At 35.2% G+C, this 21,639-nt stretch overlaps 1 protein-coding gene across 1 annotated transcript in view; it reads right to left on the bottom strand.

The window, feature by feature from the left end:
• The window catches only part of ZNF385B (zinc finger protein 385B), a 372,557-nt gene that overhangs the window by 57,533 nt on the left and 293,385 nt on the right, over nt 1–21,639 (bottom strand). Inside the window, 1 exon segment of the mRNA XM_033112713.1 lies at nt 18,243–18,385. Within this exon segment, the coding sequence (XP_032968604.1) occupies nt 18,243–18,385 (143 nt within the window).

Here is a 21,639-nt window from a genome sequence, read left to right as displayed (position 1 = left end):
AGGCAGATTCCATAATTATCTTCCTTTGGCAAATGAGGAATCCAAGGCTTTGAGAGGTGTAATAACTGTCACCCTCAAGTTTTTAGGTCAGGCATCTCCCCCCACCCTGGTGCTGACTAACGAAACACTGAGCAGGGATGGTGGGTATTGTGCAGGCACTGCTAGAAGGGGTGAGGTTTGGGAAGAAAAGACAAGTGTTCCCAGACTTTTTGCAGCCTGGAAAGCAGTTGCCTAGTCAAACTACACATAAGGCCTACATGGTGCCTAAATAAAAGTTTCTTGGAGAAGTGAGTCTTGGTTTTACTCTTTTTGACCCATTTATGCCTTAGGATAAGCTCATTTCTTCTTGTGTAACTTCAGGAAAGCCATACATAAAAATTGAGGCTGACCTATCCTTTCTATCCTCTTCCCCATTGTAACTATTGGGTTTGCGCACGCGCACGGATGCGTACACACACACAGAAATTTCTGGGAATACTTAGAGATTAACATAGCAGGTGACAGTCATCATTTGCACCTGTCCTTGATTTACTGCAAAGAGGACCTCAGCTACTAAACCCTTGTGATTTAGGGCTTATGGGAAGTTTGGCAAAGCATCAGTTTTTTAACTGCGATATTATCCAATTATAGATATTATCAAATTGTAGTCATACAAAATGAATGACTACTTTTCATCCCTTCCTTTTCAATACTGGATTTATGAAAAAGAATACAGTGTTTCATTAGAACTTCAAAAATTCATGAAGTGACACATTTGAAAGTGATAGTTACATCATCGAAGAGCAATGTTTCTCTGAAGTTATAATACCTCAAAAAAGGCTTTGCCTTTTATATTTAAACGCTCTGACCACATTCCTTTACACTACTGTTTTACTTTGCTCAAATCCTTGAAAACTTAAATAGAAACAAAACAGACACAACTATTACAAAGAGAAATTTCTCTTCTCAAAGATCATGAAATATAAACAACTGCATGTTGTTGGCAACATTAGCTCCACCACACAACTTTGTCCTGTTTTGGATTTCAAATCAGAAGGCTCAGTAAAAATAAACCCCATGGAATGTTACACTGGGAGTGGATGCTACCATGAGACCTGCACTTTTGCATCTGTAATGTGTAAAAGCTGTGACTTGCCATACTGACATTGCTTCTCCTATCCAGAGCACCCTGACAGGGGTCCATCTGAATATCATCATTGTCACTGAAAGGAAGACAAATGGCATATCATTCTCTTCATAGACTGTTGGTGCAACCAAGAACCATATGTCTGGTAAGGTGCTTACTCCACAAGTCCCCAGCTCACTGCTAAAACCACACATTGGCTATGCCTTGTAAAAAAAAACAAAAACCAATTGTTCCCTTGTTTTACTGGGATACCATTACTCCATCAGCAAGTTAACCAGTCATTCAGAACTGGCATAAAAGCTAAAATAACACAACACATACTTAAGGAAATAATCGTTCACATTACATCTAAGTCTCAGGTCCAATAAAGCCATTATTATTATTATTACTACTACTATTTTATCAAAATGTTGTCGGCCTTTAAGTATTTTGAGGCTGGCTGACAATGAGCCAATATCTGACTGCTGCAGAAGTTAAATGGGATCTCAGAATCCCTTCCCAGAGCCTTCCTAGTGATGGTCAATATTCCCTTTAAAAACTATAAGTGGAGTCGGCCCAGAGATTTGAAGCAACCAATCAGAGTAGAGCACAGATTAGAATTTCTTTTTTTCTCTTTTTTGTTTTGTTTAAGGGGTTTAGAAAGCTTGATATTTTTCATTCAAATTCCATATACTCAGGTCCTCTTTTAAAAGTTCTGGGATTCATCAAACAAGAGTTGTATATTCCATTGATGGAAAGCATGACTACAGTAAGGAAAAAACACCTTGTGATCTATTTTGAAGATCAATTTTGAAAGGAAAACTACACTTCATTTTCCAATAGTTTTCCTTTCTTTCTTTTCTTTTTTTTAAGAAATTCCATTTTGGTTTTATTTTTGGGAGAATTAAGAAAAAGACAAAAACATTATTTTCTGCCATAAAATTATGTCCTTTTTCTAGATCAATCTGATAGTAAAGGACACGACATTTTTAGATGGTATTTCATACCAACTTAGTTCTGTCCTTGGGAATTTTTGCTCCTTTCCAACACATGACACATTTATAAATGTATGAGTTTCAGTTTGCACAAAAACTATATTTTCTTGAAAACGGATTCATTTAACAAAAGTTTATTAACTGCCTACCCCACACTGTTTCAGGAACTGGACATACAGTGGGGAACAAACCTTCAAAAATACAACATTCTAACAGGGGAAACCTATATGTCTAAAGTAATTAGGTATTTTCTGTGTTTTCAATACTGAAAAAAATTAAAACAGAAGAATGGGAATGAAACAATATTTTACTATGGATAATTCCTAAAAACATTGGTCGTCTTGATACAACTGTGATTCAGACACTTTAACATGTAATACCATACTATATGTAAAAATAAGAACAGTATTCCATGATTTAGGGAAGCTGAGATAGAATTCATACAACTTGTAACAAATGTAGAGTAAGGGACATACTCTTCAGCTTTCAGAGTGGTCTGTGAGATCTCTGCAGAGGATAGTCTTTTTTTTTCCCAGAGGATTTTCTTCAACTACCAAGTTCCAAGACAACAACTGGTTCAGAGCCACTATCATCCTATGCCCAAGGAGAAAGGGAAACTAAAGTGATTTGCATTTTGCAAGTTCTTTATGGATGAGTGCTAAGTGCCAGATTCATCTCATCTGGAGATCTTCCTAGTGTGTTTCTGTACAATGTGATTGGCCTGGTGTTTAGCCAATGGCAAAATGACCATGAGTTACTTCTTTTGTTTTTAAAATAAGCACATATTTTTACCAAGGATGTTAACAGTTTTCTGTTTTGTTTTGTTTGTTTTGTGAAGCCATTACAAGAAAATAATGTTTTGTTTTTTTTTTCATTTTTAACACTTTTAGAACTTTAAATGGTTACCAAATGATAAAAGCAAAAGAGCTAAAAGCAAATGAATGGGTAGTTTCACTGTCTCCTTCTCTTTAGTGAAAAACCAGTTTAACACTTTTGACAGATAATTTTTAAATTATTTTGAGTAGCAGGAATAATTTTTAAATTCTTTTTCAGACAGTAGTTATTTTGTTAATGGGAGATGTGTAAGATTAGACCTGTGTACCTTACCGAAGCTGAATGTCTAACTCTGACAGTAGATCCTTGTATGTAATAAATATGGTCTGTACAAATGTAAAATGTTCCATTTTCCTGGCTGACTCCACATGGCTGGTGATTTTCCATGCTGCCAGGGATCAAGAGCAAAGCTGTAGTTATGCCGCTGGGTAATTTAAGAAGCCACATCAAAGAGCACATTAAAAAGTTCAGTTTAGCAAATAAGACTTTCAGCTTATGTCAGCAATGGATATGAGACTTAATTGAAGGTCCACCCATAACCTCATTGCATGGACACTCACATACGCAGTAGTGTGTTGGGTATTGATGTTCCTATTCCAACATTAGATGTGTAAAGACTTGAAATTGAATTGCACATGTACCCAGATTCAAGTTTAAAAATGATTTTTGAACGATCTGATTGGTTAATGTGATGTACTGAGGGAGACCACACCACCTTCAAACCTAACTGCAACTGCTCCTTTCAATGTAAGTAAAAAAGCATTAAGGTAATGAGCTGAATTATGTTTCCTAAGGAAACCCAGCACTTTTCTTTGTTTCCATTCTTGAACAAGCAAATGCTTAGAAGTGACTGGAAACCATTACGAAAGAGAGGAATTTTTCCATCAGGATATCAAGAAAGTTCCTGAAAGGATTTTCATTTTATCAAGATTTGATGTTCCTAAAACTAAAATAATTTTTGGCCAATGGATACATACAGATTTGAAAGATCTATAACATTTGTCAATGACAGGGTAACAAAAAGTTTGTACAAAATTGTTAGATGTCCTTTTGAGGGAATATGAGAAAACTTACAAAATTTTTAAGAAAAATGAATAACTACCCTGAATCTTTTAGGGAATTGACACAAATTTAGCTCTGTTGTGAATTTTAATAGCATGGAAGAAGACATTAAAAGATGACAAATACTATTAATATTTTTTGTCTGTAAAAAAGTTACTATCCTTAAAGGATTTACAATTTATATTTATCAATGAGGTATATTCATATTTCAAAAACAAACAAACAAAACCAAACAAATAGCCCAAGGCATACATAGTTGACAATAAAGTATGGACTGAAGTATGGATGTGTAAAATACTAAATAACATATTCATTTGAGGATAGGTCATGAGAAGTGATTATTCTAACAGTACATTGAAAGAAGTCATCCATTTTGAAGTTTGGAAGGACAGGCTAATATCTGAATAGAAGATAGTCAACTAGTTCTTGGCCTTTCCTTTTTGGTTTTTTTTAATAGTGACTTGTAAACAAACCCCAAAACTGTTTCCAAGATTAAATATCCATAATATAAAATTCATTGCCAAAAATAAGTTTGAGGTATATCTTACTTAAAAAATAGATTTTTTTTATTATTTTTAGGAGAGAAAAATGGTGTACAAGTTACTAGACTACTTGCTGATGTGTATGAATGCAATTTTAAAATTTATTGGCGCTGTTTCTACTAAGTAAGTAAGCATATGCTTGCCTGTTTTTTGGTAAACATGCTAAAAAACGTTACAGGGCTTTCTGAAAGACTAGGGAAGTAACGAGCTTTCTTGATTTAAAAATCAATACACTTCCTGAACAGCCCAATGCATTAAATGACATTCTTTCGAAACCAGTCTGTCAAAGTTAAATTTGAAAAGCTGTTCAATAATCAGATATATCCTGATGCTGAGGCAGAACAGGTCCATGACACAAACATAAAAAAGCATAAGATGAAAAGAAAACCCCACCAGGCAGGAAGAAATGCAAAATCGGAAACTTGGGCGTGTTGAGAGGTATTCTTCAGTCCGCACAGCGAAGTGAAAATGAAGTGTTTTTTCCCCAAATGGAGGACAACGCATTTCTTACTCTTGCACTAGGAAGAAACCTGACAGTTGAGGACTGATAAGGCTCCAGGCAAGGCAACAAATCTGCAATGCTCCAGTGCTAAGTGTCTTGGGTTCTTACTCCCCGGGCCACAGTCTCATTATACAGTGATAAAATGTCAGAGATGAAGTACATTTTCAAATTGTTTTATTTTGTTTTGTTTTAGTTTGAGCCCCCAGAACTTCCCCCAAGCCTATCCCAAAACAGAATCCTAACTAAAAATTCAATACAATAAACACTAAAAACAGTTCTGGTTTAAAGCAGGGAGCTCAGGCCCCGGCCGGACCGCCAGCCCGATTTCCGTTCAACTTCCTTACTTGAAAATGCAAACAGATTTGAAGAATTTTAAAAACCCGCTTGAGCCTCTTCAGCTAAGATCAGAACACAGATCTCCTGTTACAGTTGCCAGATTCGCAATTAATAATCATTTTTTTAGTATAAATATATGCCAAATATTGCATAGATTATTCTTATACTAAAAATGATTTGTTATTTATCTGAAATTCAGTTTTAACCGAGCATCTTGCATTTTAACTGCCCCACCTTCCATTCCTATCCAAGGATGTCATGGCGATACAGATATTGATTCCACTGGTCCTTCTTGGAGGCTTACCTGTCACATTTAATATTTTAGAACTTTAACTAGGAAAGTGGTCCCTGAGTGGTTTTGTGGACAGGTGATACCTAAAATATCATATGTCATATATTCATCTTGCTATTGCCTTTTTGTATGGATGTATATGTGTATACGTGTACATTATTAATACATATTAACTTCACAGCAAAAAAACATTTTCGGTTCACCCCTGCATTTATATTATACAAAATATACCGTACTTGTAAAATAAAATAAAGAGCTTTAATAAAGTGCCTTCTTCTACTTTCTACAGGGATAATTGCTTTATTGAATAAGGCTCATTTAATGGTACATCTTAACATTTAACATTTATCCATTTGATATATAATTATTTTTATGTGGTAGCAAAGAGGCTATAGTTCAAACCCAAAGTAGTTTAAAATGAATATCTTCCTTTTCTTTTGAATTTGTAAGGAAATGTAGTCACTTCTGGGTAAAACTACTTTACCCACCAAATTTATTTCAAATATACACAAAACCCTTGCTGCATCTACATGAATAAAGCAACATATATGAGAGAATATAGCACATGAAGTTAAAAATGTGTCTAACTAGCTTATATTTTGGGTATGGATAGGAAATCTTGATTTCCTAATCAAGCAATGGAGAAAAAGCTACATGAACTACATGGCAAGTTGTCATAAAACACAAAAATCCCTCGTAACTTTCATGAAAGTTTTAATGTTATGAAGCAAAAATCATTTGCATTTATAATCTATCTAGTCCTTATGAAGATTTTCAGAAATGCTTCTGACTTGTTTTGTTTGCCATTCTGAAATCCAGCCTATCAGGATGCTTGGCACTTCAAAGTCTTCACAACATTCATTTGAAATTTTTATTCGTCCTTCTGTCTTTCCCATTGGCACTTCAAAGTCTTCACAACATTCATTTGAAATTTTTATTCGTCCTTCTGTCTTTCCCAAACTCAAACATTTTTACTAAGATGGGACAAGTACCTATATCTAACAATATGAGAAGTTGATATGTCAATTTAACTTAAAAGATTTCATATAATTAGTCATGAATCACCAAATTCCTGCCTCACAGCAGAACAATATTACAATAACAATTGTTGGCAGTTATCAAACCACTGCAGTCCAATTGGCCTCCCCAAGCTAGGGTTAAAAGCTGGCCTCTGGAAATCAATCCTGCTCTCAGCAGAGAAGAATATTTCAGTGATATGAAGGCTGAAATGGAGACTATAATCTTTTGTGATTACCCTTGAGGCTGAAGCAAACCCAAAAAGGAGTCTATGAATTGCTGATAATTTCCTGTGATGACTGATTCCCAGGAAATTCTGATATTATTCTTGCTCTGTAACAAAATGATGGTTCCCCAGAAGTGTAGCTTCAAAGAACTCCACTTCTGGGTGTTTCAATGCTTCTTCAGAAGCTACTCACCTTTTAAAGGGGTCAGGTCTATAAAGCGGTCTCTCTCTCTCTCTCTCTCTCTCTCTCTCTCTCTCTCTCTCTCTCTCTCTCTCTCTCTCTCTCTCTCTCTCTCTCGACAATGGAGCGTCTGATTATACAAGGAATGATGATCTATGTGCTAAAGGCTGCCTTTCTGAAAGTTTTTTTATGAAGGAATTGATTTAAAATGTATCTGTTTTAGACCTTCTCCCCCCACCCTCCACCCCAGAAGTCTAAAGATTGTTCTCTGTTGTTCCTAGTAGCTATGGAGCTATGAATAGCGTAGCTTGTATAATCTTTATAGCTTTTTTTAGTCTGATATTTGTAGTCTGAGAAAAAATAGTTTTCATACATATGTACATACCCTTAAGGTCGATATATATTTTAGAATGGAATATGAAACTACTAATCTTTTTTGAGTAAGCATCAAATTTACAGTTACATGTCACTGCGCAGGGCACAGCTTAAGTGGGTAGTTCTCATATGATTGACAATTTAAATTCAGAAAAAGGGTGGGGAGCAGGACAGGTAAAGGGAGATCTGTAAGTCAAAAGGCCAAGGAATTTGAGAATAAATTTCCATTATCTGCACGTGCAGGATAGCTTAGTATGTTGACTTCTATGACTGAGTTTAAAATACATTTTTTTAAAAATTGCTTAATGTGAATTTGATTAATGAATAATTTGAGAATACGGTTCTATGTTTAGAAGTCAACAGTATTTTAAAAATATAACAGAAAATGTCAGTATGTCTTAGGAGTCAGTGACAAAGTGTTATAGGTACACAGCGCTCATGTTCAAAATACCTTTATACATAGCCTTTAAAGTCTAAATATTGTTGAAGGTAAACAAGGAAAAATATAATCCAACCAAACCTGCTGTGGTTATTCCCAGCCTCCACTTAATATACCTTCTCCTCATTCCTGCTCCAAATTCAGTGGCCGTGCCTCTTCATTGCTTTCAGGGGGTCGGGTGGTTCTGCTCTTTAACTATGCCCTGCTGTGATTTCACTCGGCTACCATAAACTGAGCACCTGCTTATTACTACTAGGCACGGCTACGTGAAAGGGTAAATTTCTTAAATTCAAGAACCAGGTCTTACCACCTCAGGGATGATGTAGATGCCTGATCACTGCACTGTACATCAGAAGCTGAAACAATAATGAAGCCAACTATAATTTTATATTTATATGTATATATATATATATACATACACACACACATATATATGTATGTATATACTTACAAGAAGTGGAGTACAGCATTAGGAATAGAGACAGTGGAAATGTAATGGCTCTGTGTGATGTCAGAGGGGTAGTGGATGGGGGGCGGGGGTTCACACAGTGTGAGGGATATAAGTGATAAATGTCTAAGTATTACTTTGTCTTGTGCACCTGAAACCAATAAAAAAAAAAAAAAGAACAGGTTAAAAAAAAAAAAAAACCTGTGAGGAAAGAAAAAAACAAACACCTGACTACATTTCCAGTTCAAATAAATGTTATTGTATGTTTTGAGGAATATTATGAAAACTACTGATAAATTGTGGAATTGAATGTATATTTTAGAGAAGGTAATTAAAAGCAGATGGAGAAGTGTTAACAAATTCACGTCTAATATGACTAATTATATTCAAGTAATAAAAATAATGCAATGAAATGTATACCTAAATATTTTCATTATCTGTTAAGTGAGGAATAGGATAAGAAAAATCTGATGTTCCTTCGTTAAATATGTGCTCATGTGTGTAGAACTTTGGTGCCTGACTTTTGGGAATTAAATTAAAAAAAAAAAAAAAAGAACCAGGTCTTAGCCATATGGATATTCTTAGCCTCTACCTTAATCAGAATCACTCTAATGCACACAGCCAGCCCCAGTGAGAAACATAACTTGGTTAACTTAAGGGAATTGGTTAGGAAGAAGAGATCGGAATTTTCATAAAGATCTTGCTATTATTTATAAGGATAAAGTTTGCTGTTTTAAGAGTTCTTTCATAAACATTACCTCATTTGATATTCATGGGTATTTTAAATTATTAAAAATAGTATGGAGATATGGCATAGATATGCATTTTTTCCCCACAGATTCTTACTAAATTCCAGAAATTTTCTAAATATTTAGTCATATGCTCAATTCTCCATAAACATAATAAACTCAAATTTTCATGATGTAATGAGATAGACTAGGAAGGTATTATCACTGCTAGTTTTCAAATGAGGAAAAGAGGAGTTACGTGGCTTTCTCAAGACTCCCCTCCCAAAAAAATGAGTCAGTGCTTTTTCCCTATGCAATGAAGTAGATGGCTCAACCCCTGTGTCCCCTCTACTTTGGTTCCTGTTTCCCCAGGTGGCAACAAGCAGAGTCAAGGCCAGGTAGGATTGCTGAGACTTACTTTGGAACACGTCAAGCAGCATTATTTTTCTGAGAGAGAACACTCCAAGTGGCTTTTGGGAGGAGGTGGGATATAACTGATGAATGAGTAACGAAATAAATGAATGCCCCCAACTCATTTAAAAGATAAGTACTTCAAAAGTTGAATCTTAAGTATATGCCATGTAATAGTGGCTATTCTTAATCATTGTAGCCTCCAATAGCTTCACCTCAATTTGGAAATAGAGATTTTGATTATATTATTATGACAACGAATCATTTTACATATTATGAAGTTTGGTGTCTACATGATGAAAACAAATAAATTAGACCCATACACATGTTTTTAATTGTTGGAGACTTTCTGTACAATCCTAATTATTTGTAAATCATAAGCCTGTGAAAGAGATCAGATATATTTTCTACTCTACCAGATCTAGAAACTGTTCACAACAAGGGAAAACAAGTATAAAGTTGACAAGAAAAATCTATCTTCTAAATAGAATATACTGCAAAGGAGAGTATTTCAACCTGACTTTAGGAGCCACAGAGATATATTGAGTACTTAAAAAATTTTAACAACCTGTGAGTAATACACACATTTAAACTTGGGATATGGTAGGGTAGAGACCAGCTCTTGCTTGTCTGATATTAAGCTTTTTTCTTTTCAGTGGCCGAGCTGTCTACTGAAATAAATTAGAAGATTGGATTATATCTTCAATCTTCTGATGTGCCAAAAGGATACAACAATGACACATGTCGCCTATTTCATACATGGATATATTAAAAGAATTAATTGTAGTATGTCTTTAAAATGTGCTAAGGCCCTCTGATACTAGAATTCCATAAAAATAAGGTATTATCCATATAATTTATGTTTTTTTCATTTTATTTCAAGCATCAGAACATAAACAAGGAGGGTAAGGAAACCTAAATTAACAGCTAAATCTGTGAAAATAAAAGTATTTTTCCAAAAACTCCTACTGAGCTCAGCAAAGATGTTGAAACTTCACAGATTGATAAACATAACTCTAATTCACGTTTAGCATCCTCAATGGCAATTATAAGAGTATGGGGACTAGAATATTCAAAAACATATTTTTCCTCACCAAAAGAGACTTGAGACTTAATTCTGAATATAAGAATCTTGAAATCTTGAGGCAGGGGCTGGGGTGAGGGGAGAGGAAAGATCTGTTTTATCAGACAGGTTCCCAAACTTTTGATAAAAGTTTCTCAGGGAACATCCATTAATGTGTTTATAGGGCAACCGATTTAGAAATAGTTTTTCTGGGCTGGAGGGAATGTCTTGTACAATATTTTGCTACTTTTTATATTTATTAAATTCTTCTACTTTACCACAAGCACATAAAGGGCCTGTTTACTGAGAGAAGCTCAGTACAAGGTTATTGTTGATTTCGACTTCTTTTAATTAACTGAAGATTTGTTAAGAATGAGATACATTTTTTTTAGAGGGCCTGACATAGACACTTTTTCCAAGTTGACTGTACTGTTGAAAAATGCTGACCTGGGACAGCGCCAAGACTGGAGGCCTGTCTCGCCAGAAAATCTGATGTACCCTCCAAGTACACATAATCCTTGAAACTCTAGCACTGGAGATGAAGGTCCAGAGCCATGTGAGGTTGAGACTAGGATAATGAAAGGGACATGGCAAGAGGACACAGCATGGTGGGACTACGGATGCCTCTTTTCTCAGCCTCCTGAAACCTGTGTTCCTTTCCCCCATAGGACCTATTAAGTCTTAATCTGATGTTTCTTGGCAACTTGAATCAACTGAATGGACTATGATTCACCATGAGCAAAATCCTCTGCTATGTTATGGTGAATTATGTAAGAGGAGGAAGTCATTTCTCTCAGGGAGCAGCTCTTCAATCTGATTCACTGTAACCCCTCCTGAGCATAAGGGCTGGCACGTGTACACATTCAGTAAGTGGTTATGAATGAACGCCTTTAGCTAGGCACCCTGAACAAGCAAATTAATTAGAAAGAACATATATGACCACACATTATGTACACATGCATGTATGTAGACATGCAAACCGCATAAATAAGATTTACTATTCTAAAGGGGTTTCAAGAATGAGTAGAGAAAAGGGGGATTTGAACACAAAGTCTTTAGTAGATAAATCTTGAGACTTTTGAATAAGGCAAGGGACATGAGTTAAATTTAAAGGGAAAGATAGTTGTGGTCTTAAGGGGAAAGGGAGACCCCAGTGCATATATAGTTTTTCCTCCCAGTGGTCTTGTTTACATAATTTGTCTCTCTGTCATATTTAATAGGGATGTAAAATTTTCTAGGCAGGAATCTATGCTTAACTGTTTGTACAAACTCTTTGTTAGTCTTGTACCACATTTCAAAGATTTCCTATAAGTATTTTTTTCCTAATGAGCTGGGTAGTGTTGATTTGTCTAAGGACAGTAATAGGCTATTCTCCTGTTCCCTTTTCAAGTAAATTGGAGTAACCATGGAAAATCTCAGCTTGGCATTTTTTAATACTATACCTTTCTTTAGAACATATAAACGAGTATTACCCTTCAATACATTTAAAGCATATCATGAAAATAAAAATTCAACCATGGTCTCTTTTTTATTTGACGTGGATACACATATCATTTCAAGCAGTTGGACATACTAGTATCCTAGAAAATATAGAATACATAACTTTCTAATAACAGCAAAGCATTACTAGGGAGAAAGGAAGACTCAACAACAAAATTCACATTTGGGTTGTATTAGCAGAGGTAAAGTGTTTTACTTAAAGGAAAAATTCAAATGAAAGAAAAATATATATTCAAGTATTTAAAGACTTCACTAAGTAGACAAAGGTATTAAAGGCAGGAAAAAAAATTGAATGTTTAAGCTCACTTCAGGTTCCCCTACAAGAACACTTCATGTGAAACATGGCATGAATTAATAGCAATGCAAATGTGATTTTGACTCCCAATTTATTTATTTTGTACTTTCTTGATAAATATAGTATTTAATTCTACTACAAGAAAGAAAAAAATTAAAAATTCATCAATATTGCCAAACTATTAATGACATGGAATCTCAAAGAATCCAGAATGATAAAATAAATGGTAAATGTATAGATCATTTCACAGCTAATCATGGATGATTCAAAGAATCATATAGTGGTTTGAGACTTTACAAGTAATTTTTATTCTGCTCCACATATTTGTTCACATGTCAGGAAAATAATAATTTCAAGGTAGGCGTAAAAATCAGGTTATTTTTCACAAAAATAAGATGGTTGAGCCTCTTGCAATAAAGCAGCAATGACCTCCATTGTGCTTGTGTTTTCCTGGAGCAATTGCAAAAACATGACAGGACTGACAAAGACATTTGAAATAAATAGGCATGGAAAACACATGCCAATCTGCAGAGAAACTGACAGGTGACTGTGGTCTCAAGGCAGCTCTTGATTATAGCTATAGCCCTGGAAAGTCCAACAAATACATCTGTGCATGTATACAATATGTGGCTGTTAGAAAGAAACGGACTTACTTATCATCACATACAATATATATATTTCATATATGTCTTAGTCTGCTTGGACTGCCATAACAAAATACCACAGACTGGGTGACTTAAAGAACAGAAATCTATTTTATCATAGTTCTAGAGGGGGAAGTCCAAGATCATGGTACAAGCTTGGTCAGGTTCTGGTGAGAGTTCTTTTCTTGGTTTTCAAATGGCTGCCTTTTCACCATGTTCTTATGTGGTGGGATGAGGGAGAGCTCTCTGAGGTCTCTTCTTATAAGGGCACTAATACCATTATGAGGACCCCACCATCATGACCTCATCTACCTAATTATCTCTCAAAAGCCCCATCTCTAAATACCTTCACTTGGGTGTTAGGACTTCAATATATGAATTTGGAGAGGAGGATACAAACATTCTGTCCATTATAGCATGTGTGTATGTGTTTCTTCTACTACATTTATTTTATTGTATTAAAATGATACTGGTAAATATGCAATTTATTTCAACTCTGAAGAAATGTTTTCTTCAGGAGAATTTAACATTAAGTATTATCTGAGTTGTTAAACACCAAGCATTCAACACCAAATATTATCTCAGTTGAATAAAGATAAAATTGGATCCATAGTAAATGGCATGGTAGATTCTAATTGTAATAGGAGAAACAATTGCATATATTTTGGAAGCTACCAAAACATGTACAACAATTAAAGAACAACCATGGAACATTTGGCAAATTTAAAGTACAGAGAATAAATGAAAATAGCTCTACTAGCATACAAAAAATTTCATTCTTTCTTGAATATTATAAAGTTCAGTAATTATTTTCACTGTGCCTATATTTCTTGGTTTTATTATCTTGCCTTTTCTAGTCTATTTAATCTAATTCTTATCAGTTTCTTGGGCCCTGAGGTAATTTTGGCTTATTTGTTTTGTTTTATCTTCTTTCCCAAACCCAGAACTCTTTAGTGCATATATTATGTTTTCAATAAGCTTCAATAACTAATGACTTTGTTTTTTTAACTAAAAGCTTTTAAAACTAGGGCTTAGGACAAGGAATGCAGTAAATATTTGCAAAGTTTCTATACCATTTCTACAGAGAAAGTTGGTACTATAGCTGGGGAGACGTTTGTGACTAATTGTTGCTTTAGATTAAAAAAGAATGACAGTTCTCAGGAAAATAACAGTAAAAGTAAACCCCTAGACCTATCACCTCTCACTTAAGAGATCAGATATGTTGGTTTTCTTGTTGCTGAATGGGGGTGCATGGACATTCAACACCAAGGAACTGGGGTCCTTTCCTCTGTTCTTTGCTCCCTTCCTCCCTTCCTCTCTTTCTTCCTTCAAAAAAGTGTTATAGAGCACCAAGCAAACAAAGATAAATGCTGTATATTGCTGTCCTCAAGGATCTGACATTCCAGTGAAGAAAATAATCAGTTAGTTAGATTATGGTGTGACAACTACAATGATGGGGGTAATTTGGGGGGTGCATTGGAAATACAGAGAATGGACTCCTAATCCAGACATGAAGAGTCACAGAAGACTTCCTGTGAAGCAGGTGATAGCTAAATTGAGCTCTGAACAACAAATGATTGAAGGGAGGGTGGCAGGGTTGGAAGTGAGTATTAGTGGATGGCCAGGCAGAGAAGCCTATTAAGCTTTAGATATAAAAGTCAAGATCTTAAAAAATTTATGTTTTTCTTTGCACCGTCTTTTACCTGTAAGTGGCTCAAAACAGCCCGTCTGTAAAGTACAACTGCTGAGGTGCAGAGTTAGCATCATCATTTTCCAGACATGAATCCTTGACTTAGAGCCCATCATAAATTATCAGTGATTCAAACTCCATCTTTTCTACACGGCTCTTCATAATTCTGCTTGGTCAGTGTTTCGAATTATTTGCTTATTGTTCACATATAAACACTGACACAGAGATTATGTCAGTTGTGGAGCATAAGGCAAGACAGACACTAAAATGAGTGCTCTGAGGCATATCTCTTCATTGTGTACAGTTTAGTATAGAACAGGCACCTAGTCTATTTTTGAATATGACAGAATCCCATTTCATTCTTGCTGTTTCTGATGTAACTTTATCATACTCCACTATGAAAACAAGAGGGAGCCATTATATATATATATATATATATATATATATATATATATATATATATATATATATATATATTTGTTTGTTTTGTTTTGTTTTGTTTTAAATGCACTTAAAGAAAATAGTAAAACTTTAAACTGCTAAAACTTTCATCTATGGTCTCAGACTATACAGTGTTTTTATTCTACTGATAATAATTGGGAGTTAAAATACATTTCTTATGTTTACTAATATTATCATGATTAAAAATAAAGTGATTAAAGTAGCATACACCTTGGTTTTCAAAAAAGAAGTGGACTACTGAGTAAAATATACTTTCAAAATTTGTTAGCAAAAAATTATAACTGTTTTTAAAATATATTCTGCTTCATAGATATTGTCTGTAGAGAGGTTCATTTCAGCATTCAAAGAATCCTTTCATCTTCCTCCTTATTGATTCTTCTGAAAATTGTCTACCATGTTTCCAGAAAAGAGCACAAAAGATTTTTGATTGAGACTTGTTCACAATGAATGAGGTGGGAAGTGACATGGCCCAAAAGCCAAGGACAGAAAAGAGCCAGAATGCAAGTTTCAAAGTTAGAAGATTCTAATTCAAGTCTCAATTCTTTCTTCACTAACTCTTTTCCTTCTCTAGACAATAGGAATAATAATCATGGTCTACTAAAATGTTCTAAAGTCTGAGTCCTTTGAAGAATGTAAAACATCACAAATATACAGTAATCTAGTGTAATTATTATTAGTAATATAAAAATGGTTTTCAAGGAAAATGTTGACAATGGTTTTTCTGTGAAATTACCTCAGGAAATCTATTGGGTGAGTTGGACACTAGAATGGAAAAGCCTACAGGAATAGGATTTCAGTAATTAAAACAGAGGTTCAGTGAAAAAAAATTACAGGTTATCCTCCGATGATCCTATAAATTCATTTATTTACAAAATGGTCGTGAGTCCCACTTGCAATGACTTAAATTTTATCATACTACCAAAAAGGCTCTCTGTCCAATAAATGTTTGGATATAATAGAGTAAAATGATTTATTCATGAAGTTCTTTGCTATATTCTTCACCTTAACCAAAAAGTATTTTCATTTGAAAATTACAAGTCTATTTTCTTCCAAGAAGGAAAAAAAGAGCTTCTATTAGTAAAACTATTCTTTGGATATTACCAAATATATCATAAGTTTAATTGCGGTGTATAATACAGAAACAAATAAAAAAGCAAGTTAGTATATCTGGAAGCCCTATACAACCTTATAAGTCATTATGAACCTGTATTTTTATCTTAAAAACAAAACAAAAACCTTTATGAAAATATTCTTTCCAGTTTTGTCTTGCATACCTTAAGAACAGAGAGGTATATATAAGGCACTTTGATAATTGAAAAAAATGACTTAGAGAATAGCGCTAATCAGATGATCACAGTTGTAAAAAGACAACTGAGATTGAGTTCTCGTTAGGTTTATACATAATACACTTCTGGAAGGGGGCTGGAAGGAGGCATACCAGCTGCAAAGGGTACTTTCCTCTAGCAAAGGGAGTAAGTGCTTTTGCAGGGGTAGGGGATGGTGACTTTCACATTTTGCTTTGAATGTTAATGTTTTATTCAAGTCTTTGAAATAAGCATCTATGTATTACTTGTGTTGAAAAAAAAAATACAGAGAGGTGAACCATTCATACCTACCCAGACTATCAATGCTGCTTCCTGACTGCGATTGCACCTGTGCAGTAGCTACAAATGCTGTCTTCCAAATGCACATTAATCAAAATACAAACACCTAGTAATTGTTTTAAGAAGTACGTAATTTAATTAGATTATGTATCACCTGTGTTTCAATAGAGGCTGTAACAGGCATGCTTGAGTTCAAGCTCCCTGAAATGGCAAGGTCTTTGGGGCAGTCACTCCTGATGGATTAATGTGACCGGGTGTGATTTATCTTACTGAGCCATTCCACTGCACTAGAAATGATGCTCACCCTTTATGCCTTTGAAAAACAAACAAACAAAAAAAACAAACAAACAAAGAAAAACTGTCTGCCTTGTCTCTGAAAATCCCCAAGAAGACAAAAACATTTAACTGTCTACTCGGTAAGTCAAGGCCGCTATTCCTTAGTTGGCTGATCCCCTAACTTCTAATTATGTTACCATGCTAAGCCACAAAGAAGGTCTGTCAGCAGATTTTATTTACAGCCCCTGAGGAAGAATCTTCTTGCTTTTTTCACTTCATACAGAAGATAAGTTTGCAAAAGGAAACATTTGACTATACTTCAGGTACTCACTGTCTGGTGGTGTTGATAATGCAATTCTTCTTCTTGATTATGGCAACTTCTAAAACTCTGTGTCATTTATATACACCATCGTGCTCCAAATACCATGTATTAATTGACCGAACAGACGTAATTCTTGCAATCACCTGAACTGTTTAACCTTTTCTCTTACTATAAGTTTAGAATCTGACTATGAAGTGATTTTATACTGAATGCTATTGTTGAAAGATGTCATGCTCCACTTGGCACATCTACAAAATGTCTTTCATTCAGATAAAAAGTCAACCGACCTGAGTGAAGAACATTGGTAATTATGGGGAATTCACTTAGATTTTTTCACATGTTTTAAAGTGAATGTCAAAGTATCATGTAGACAACTAATATGTATGTGTAAATTTAAAATGAGTTTTTTCTTTTTACTAATAGAGTCAGATTCACATAATACACAATAGCCTCCAAATAAAAATTCTGTTTGTGTAAGAGTCTTTATCTAAAACATCTCCCTAATGAAAATGTACCCAGGTAAACCATATACATTTTTTATTTTCTTTAGACTAGTTGGGAAAAAATCAGTGTGGCTTATATCTCTACATTGTGTACTTGAGCACGGGAACAGCATCCCAGAAATGATATGAGTGCTCAAGCCACTGCAAAGTCTACCAATAATGCTCAAAGCAACAGGTGAAAAGTCACCTGTGGAAACACTTGGAAAATAAATACGCTGGTTATTGTTCGGACTAACTGCCACGGCTGAAGCATTATCTTCCATAATACAGCTGAGCAGTGTAAGCAATATATGGTCTAAAATTACACACTTTGGAAACACACTACATCGATTGGTTATTCACAAAAGAGGTTGAGGAGGACACAAATAAAATGAAAATGCGTGTACTCACTGTGTTAAAATTTGGAAAGAGTCCCACAGCAGAACTACTGTCCACTGGAAAAGACATAAATGGTTTGATATCCAGTGAAGGCTGCATCATCAGGGTAGGTGTGCGCACAAGAGCAGGAAGGGCGGGAGTGTGGCATGTACTGCCTGCCAAGAACAAAACAAAAATAAATTCAATCTTTCTCTCACATTCATCTCCCTCCCCAACCTACAGTGCAAAAGCAAGACTGCTGCGCTGCAACCTGCAAGCAAGAGAGTTACTCTTGAAGGAAGCAAATGGCACCGGAGGAGAAAATACAGTTTAAAATGGTCTCCTGTTCATTGTCTAAGACAGTGATGCAGAATGCTTCCCCACAGCAAGGGCCATGGTTGGTCAGTCTCGGCTGAGGTACACAGCACAGACGTCCTGCTGGCAGGTGGGGCAGAATGAGACCATTCTGTCTGTCTAACATTGTCTCTGACTAGCCAAAAATATAGGAGAGCAGGGGAGGAGCCTCTTGAAGCCTGATGGGTCTTTACTATTCAGTTATTGGATGGCTAGCAGGCATGTTTTAGGCAAATCAGAGATAATTATACGGTTTTTACAAGGGAAAGGAACCTTGGATTCTTACAGTTACTGCCTGCTCCCAAGAAAGTTATGATGCAATTTGTTCTCTAAAAAAGAAAAAAAAACCTAAAAGTTGCCCTTTACTTTGTGGAATATAGGTGATTTAGACCTTGGATAGTTAGAGAATCTAAAAGGGGTTATTGTTACCTGGGTAAGGGCAGCATATTGGGGTGCACGGAGGAGGTGGGACAGGAACTCAAACTTTTATCTTCAACTTTTACATCTAATGAACCTTGTATTATTTTGGCAACTCTCCCTTTTAACAATTATATTAGCTATCATCTCTTTAGATATCTGCTTTAGCCCACGTGTAGGAGATTTAAAGCACTCCTGTCCAGTGACAAGCATTCTTCTTTCGCCTGGAGCTTCCACATACTGCAGACAAGTAACTGCTGGTGCAGGTGGCGCTCTGAGAGATAGGCTCTGGTGTGCCTCTTTTTTTTTTTTTTAATATAAAAGGTTTATTGAGATATAATTCACATACCAGACAGTTCACCCACTTAAAGTGTACAAGTCAATGGTTTTTAGCACATTCACAGAGCTGTGCAACCATGACAATTTTAGAACATTTTCACAATCCCTAAAAGAAACTCCATACCCATTAGCAGTCATGCATCATTTGATCCCAACACCCCCAGTTCTTGGCAACCACCAATCTACTTTCGGTCTCTATATAGATTTGTCTATTCTGGGCATTTGATTTAAGTGAAATCATACAATATGAGGTCTTTTGTGACTGTCTCTTTCCACTTGGCATAACATTTTTTTCAAAGTTCATCCATGTCGTCACATGTATCAGAATTTCATTCCTTTTTAGGACTGGCTAATATTCCATTGTACATGGACCACCTTTGGCTTATTCATTCATCAGTTGATGGACACTGGGGCTGTTTGCACTTTTTGGCTATCATGAATAACGCTGCTATGAACATTTGTTTCTAAGTTTTTTTGTGGACATAAGAGTAGAATTGGGGATCGTGAAGTCATATGGTAATAATATGATTTAATTTTTGGGAACTTCCGGACTGTTTTTCAAAACAGCTGAACTACTTGACATCACCACCAGCAGAGTATGAGGGTTCCAATTTCTCCTGGCATGCCTATATAGGACCACAAATAATGATATGCCTATAATCCCCTCTACCTTCACTCCAACTATTAAAATTCCCACCAATATCCTTATGCAGTGTCCCAGAATACTTAAAATTCCTATTTCAATGATTTTTTTTTTGGTACTGAATTTCTTTAATGAACTCTGAATTATATTTCAAATTATTCCAGAACATTATTGGCAATGGTGTTTACTAGACTGTCATACCTCATTTACATTGATCCTAAAAACAGAAAAAAGAAAAAGGCATTTGAAGTATTTATCTGTAATGACAGACTTCAGGTCAACCCTATCCTTTAGGGGATACAGTGTAGGACTCAGCAAAAAGATAAATCAGCCAAAAGTATATATAGATCAAATAGGAACGATTGTTTTTCTGATGCCAAAGTAAATGCTCTGATGTCAGCCTGGCATTCACATAAGCACCTTGTATTATACATTATCCTTCTAATTAGGTAACACTACATTCATTGCTAACTTTAGAGCTTGTAGATCCAAGATGATGTATTATATCAATATGTCAAATGTTGCAAAGACACTTACTAAAATATTTGTTTTAAAAGCTTTGTTTTAAAATCGTAGCTAAATTAAAAAAGCAGATATTTCTTATGTTAAACCAACAGACTTTTACAATTTTCAATGATAATAATTGTTAAAAGTCTAAAGTATAAAAAGTTTACAGAATTATTCTATTTAAAGCTGCCTGATGAACAAATGTATAATTATTTTGCCATCGTGGGTCTCCCCTCAAAAGCAAATTCTTTCTCCAAGCCCACAATGGCGGCTCTGATAACACTGTGTAATACATGGTCCCCCAGGGCCTGGCAAGACTCACTTTGTACTAACAAACGAAAATCAAATAGAATGAAACAAGGAACTTGACAAACAGATTGCTCCATCAACAAAGGTCAGAATACACAATGATCCTCTTCACCCAATCAAATCTCTATGCTAATAAAGACAAGGCTTGAGAGCGACTAAGCCACCACCATTCATTAGCATAAAAACCTTAGCAGCTGTTTACCATTTCATTAGCATTTTAACGACAGACAATTTGCCATGTTAAACACAGATTGTTTTAAAGTACTTCTGAATAAATATAAACTATGTTTTCACCAATTCCCTCACCTCAACCTTGCTGTTTCACTTTTAAAGCCTGCTTTTTAATATTGCCTCACCAAGGCTGATTGCTTCAAAGGAAGTTTTTGCAAATGGGAAATGAATGGGGATAAAGTGCTTTTTTTGCACAGGTTAGTTCGCATTTTGATCTCTCTGTCACCTTATTCCAGATTTTGCCGCTGCAGCTACTGCTGGGAAGTGTTTCTCTTCACCTCGGGATGCTAGAAAGTCATTGGGAGATACCAGCGGAAATTTGGCCCAAATGCATAGCCCCCTGCAAAGAACTGCTTAATTCTCTAAAACTCAGGGAAGCACCAAGGAAAAAACAAAAGGTTGAAAATATAATGAGCAGGTATTTCAACACAAAGGGTGGTATAATGTACCCTTTATATTGTTGCTATTCTCATGTAACAGGCCAACATTTGTCTTTGAAACTATTTGGTGATATTATATAAGACCCCTGCAATAGGTAATTCTGTTTCAAAGCATGGGATACAACCTTGTATATTTCATAATGAATCAAGTCATAATTGGGCTCCACTTTATTTGATAATAAGGCTTTTT

The sequence above is a fragment of the Rhinolophus ferrumequinum genome, chromosome 8, assembly GCF_004115265.2.
Source record: "Rhinolophus ferrumequinum isolate MPI-CBG mRhiFer1 chromosome 8, mRhiFer1_v1.p, whole genome shotgun sequence".
NCBI classification, from domain to species: Eukaryota; Metazoa; Chordata; class Mammalia; order Chiroptera; family Rhinolophidae; genus Rhinolophus; species Rhinolophus ferrumequinum.
The sequence above is the reverse complement of the archived record's forward strand: the minus strand, read 5'-3'. Positions and strand labels throughout refer to the sequence as shown.